The 3,434-nt window shown below is 43.8% G+C and overlaps 1 protein-coding gene and 1 non-coding gene across 2 annotated transcripts; one reads left to right on the forward strand and one right to left on the reverse strand.

Moving 5' to 3' along the window:
• Window positions 1–1,157: 1,157 nt before the first annotated feature.
• On the reverse strand, window positions 1,158–1,565 carry LOC145112805 (uncharacterized). Its single transcript, XM_079048923.1, has one exon. It carries the CDS (start codon window positions 1,563–1,565, stop codon window positions 1,158–1,160), a length of 408 nt encoding a protein of 135 aa, XP_078905049.1.
• Window positions 1,566–2,683: 1,118 nt separating this feature from the next.
• Window positions 2,684–2,790, forward strand: LOC145118103 (small nucleolar RNA R71). Its single transcript, XR_013713085.1, has one exon. It is a non-coding gene; the product is annotated as a small nucleolar RNA R71 (small nucleolar RNA).
• The last annotated feature ends 644 nt before the right edge of the window (window positions 2,791–3,434 follow it).

Genomic DNA, 3,434 nt, shown 5'->3' on the forward strand with positions numbered 1-3,434 from the left:
GAAGATCCAAAAACAGAAAAATCGTCCATAAATACTTCCATGAATTTTTCCACCATGTCATGGAATATAACCATCATGCACCTTTGAAATGTCGCAGGTGCATTGCATAACCCAAAGGGCATGCGGCGATAGGCAAAAGTCCCACTCGGGCAAGTGAAAGTAGTCTTTTCTTGGTCAATTGGGTCTATGGGTATTTGGAAGTAACCCGAAAATCCGTCTAAGAAACAATAGTAGCTATGGCCGGACAATCTTTCAAGCATTTGATCAATAAAAGGTAAAGGAAAATGGTCTTTACGAGTGGCATCGTTTAGCTTTCGATAATCGATGCACACTCGCCAACCGGTTACCGTTCGGGAAGGAATAAGCTCGTTCTTCTCGTTTGTTACGACCGTCATCCCGCCTTTCTTGGGCACCACTTGAACAGGACTAACCCATGGACTGTCGGAAATAGAATAAATGATCCCCGCATCTAAAAGCTTGACTACTTCCTTCTTGACCACTTCTTGTATGTTCGGGTTCAGTCTTCTTTGGTGTTGCACTACCGACTTTGCTTCTTCTTCCAGGTTGATCTTGTGAGAGCAATAAGAGGGGCTTATTCCCTTGATATCGGTGATACTCCATGCAATGGCACTCTTTCTCTTTTTTAGGACATGAACTAATTCTTATTTTTCAGATTTGGAGAGGTCAGAAGCTATTATAACAGGTTTTTGTTGACCATCTTCAAGGAATGCATACTCCAAGTGATCTGGAAGCGCCTTGAGCTCAGTTTTTGTGTTATGCATGCTGAACACGTCGAGTCCAGTAAGGGGACTCGTCGAGTCCTGGGCAGAATTCGCGATATCTTGGGATTCTTCAAATGGACTCGGCGAGTAGGTCGTGTCTACTCGGCGAGTAGGCTGTTCAGTGGTCTTTATTAATTCATTATAATCAGCTTCTTCCAGCAGTCTCTCTATTTCCAGTAGGTCTTTTTCAGCATCAAGTTCTTCATCAAAGATGATGGTCGACTTGTTTGGTTCTTCATTATCCCATTCCTCCATCAATTCATCCAACATATCAATTGAAAATGCCGTGTCATCACTATTCCTTGCATGCTTCATGGCTTGATCAACTCCGAAAGTGACTGATTCGTCCCCTACCCGAAGGGTAAGTTTAGAATCTCACATGTCAACTATAGCGCTTGCGGTGTTAAGGAAAGGTCTTCCAAGGATGATCGGGACTTGAGGATCCGCTTCCATGTCCAAAATTATAAAATCCGCGGGGAACATGAACTTATCCACCTTTACCAAAAGATCTTCACAGATTCCTCGTGGGAATGTAACCGTTTTATTTGCTAAGTGGATTGCCATGCGAATGGGTCTTGGCTCGGGGAGATCTAACTTTTTGAAAAATGAATAAGGCATGAGGTTTACACTTGCCCCCGAATCAGCTAGTGCATATATGGTGGCCAAGTTTCCAAATTGACAAGGCAAGGTTAAACTTCCCGGATCTCCTTTCTTCTTTGGAAGTATGTTCAACATGGCAGCTGAGCAGTTCTCGTTTAGGACCACCTTCTTCACTTCTTCCATCTTCCTTCTATTAGTTAGAAGCTCCTTGAGAAATTTAGCGTATTTTGGCATTTGGGCAACCGCTTCTATGAATGGTATGTTGATTTGAAGAGCCTTTATGTGTTCTAGAAAGCTTCTGGTAGTTTTCTTCATTCTTTTCTTTTCTAGCTCGGGCTGGATATGGCAGTGGAGGCTGGTATTGCTTAACAGGAGTTTGACTTTTCTGATCAGGTGGCGGACTTGTCGAGTCCATATCGTGGACTCGGCGAGTAGGGTCTGGGCTCAGCTGGTTCTGATCTTGATTCTGCCCTTCTGTCTCCTTCTCTTGCACCGGCTTCGGATCTGCGTTCTGAATAGGGGCCAGAGGAATAATTATCTTCCCACTCCTAGTTGTCACAATATTTATATGTGCGCCTTTCGGATTGTTTTCGGTGTTACTAGGAAGTTCTCCCGGTGCTCTTTGATTCATTTGTTGGGCAAGTTGTCCCAGCTGCTTCTCAATGTTCTGAATAGATGCTTGCTGATTCCTTAATATTGTTCTTGTATCTTGTATTGCAGCATCGTGTTCATTGTGTCTTTTTTCGGATGCAGCTACAAATTTAGTGAGCATTTCTTCTAGATTTGGTTTCTTTTCTTGTACCGGCTCCTCCTTTTGGTAAAAACCCCTTGCCTTTTGTCTAAATTTCTCCTCCCTCGCTTTCTTGTACTCATCATAAGGGAGCCATTCTTTCTTGGGTTTTTGCCAATCGTCATGAAATCTATCACCACTAGAATAGCATACTTGCACCTTCTTATTCCCATTCTCGTCCAAATCACAATCTCTAATTAGATGAGGCCCATTGCAATTCTCACATCCTACCCGAATAACATGGATTGTTTGATCCATTTTATCCATCCTGCTATCCATGGTTTTCAACATTGCCATAACTGCCGACAAATCTTCAGAAGCTGCATAAGACGATCCCTTGGTCATATCATTCCTTGGATTGTGGTATTCTCTAGAATGCTTAGAGAATTCTTCAATTAGTTATTTGATCACCGGGGGTGCCTTCTTTGTGAGGGGTCCTTGCGAGTCAAGGAGCTGTCGAGTTGCAACATTGACTCCATCATAGAAGATGGAGACTTCTTGTTCGCTATTAAGGTCATGGTGTGGGCAATTCCTTAGTAGACTTTTGTACCTCTCCCACGCCTCATAAAGGGACTCTCCGGGTTGTTGTTCAAAGTTGGCTATAGCTTTCTTCAACTTGGTTATTTTAGAAGGTGGGCAAAACTGGTCAATGAATTCTTCTTTCATCTTGGCCCATGTAGTGATGGATCCGGGAGGGAGTGACTTGAGCCAATCCTTTGCAGCACCCTTGAATGTAACCGGAAGCATACGAAGCAGCTGGGTTTCACGAGGCACATTTGGAACATTAAAGTAATCAGCTACATCATTGACTTCATCCAAGTGTTTATAAGCATCTTCGTGGTCTTTTCCGTAAAATGGGATCTCCTTGAGTTGAGCAAGTATGTGACCCTTGAGCTCAAAAGTGGCAGTCGCGGGAATTGCGGGTTGCACAAGTCCCGGGCCGGTGTCATCTCGTATCCTCTTCTTCCATTCGCCCATGGGAACTTCATCGATGTTCGCCATGGTGTTGTCAAAGTCACCTTCTATATCGCTACCTTCTCCGAACTCGCTTTCTTCCCTTTCGGACTCGTTCACGGTGTCTTCCTTGATTGGGTCTTCGTTTGCCAAGGAAGAGGTGCTGGATGCTCCTGATTTACTGCTTTTCTTCTTGCTAAAAACGGATTTGAGATTCTTCAAAGGTGAGTTCTTTGAAGAAGCGGATTCTCCAACGGTTTTTCCTTTGTTCTTCCTCAAAGCGGACTCCAGGTCTTCAAGTGGAGGAA

The sequence above is a fragment of the Lactuca virosa genome, chromosome 5, assembly GCF_052849685.1.
Source record: "Lactuca virosa cultivar CGN04683 chromosome 5, Lactuca_virosa_CGN04683_v6, whole genome shotgun sequence".
Classification (NCBI taxonomy): Eukaryota; Viridiplantae; Streptophyta; class Magnoliopsida; order Asterales; family Asteraceae; genus Lactuca; species Lactuca virosa.

Bases quoted from the DNA above. Each gene is read 5' to 3' on its own strand.
- LOC145112805 (XM_079048923.1), bottom strand. From the start codon at position 1,565: ATGGAAGAAGTGAAGAAGGTGGTCCTAAACGAGAACTGCTCAGCTGCC.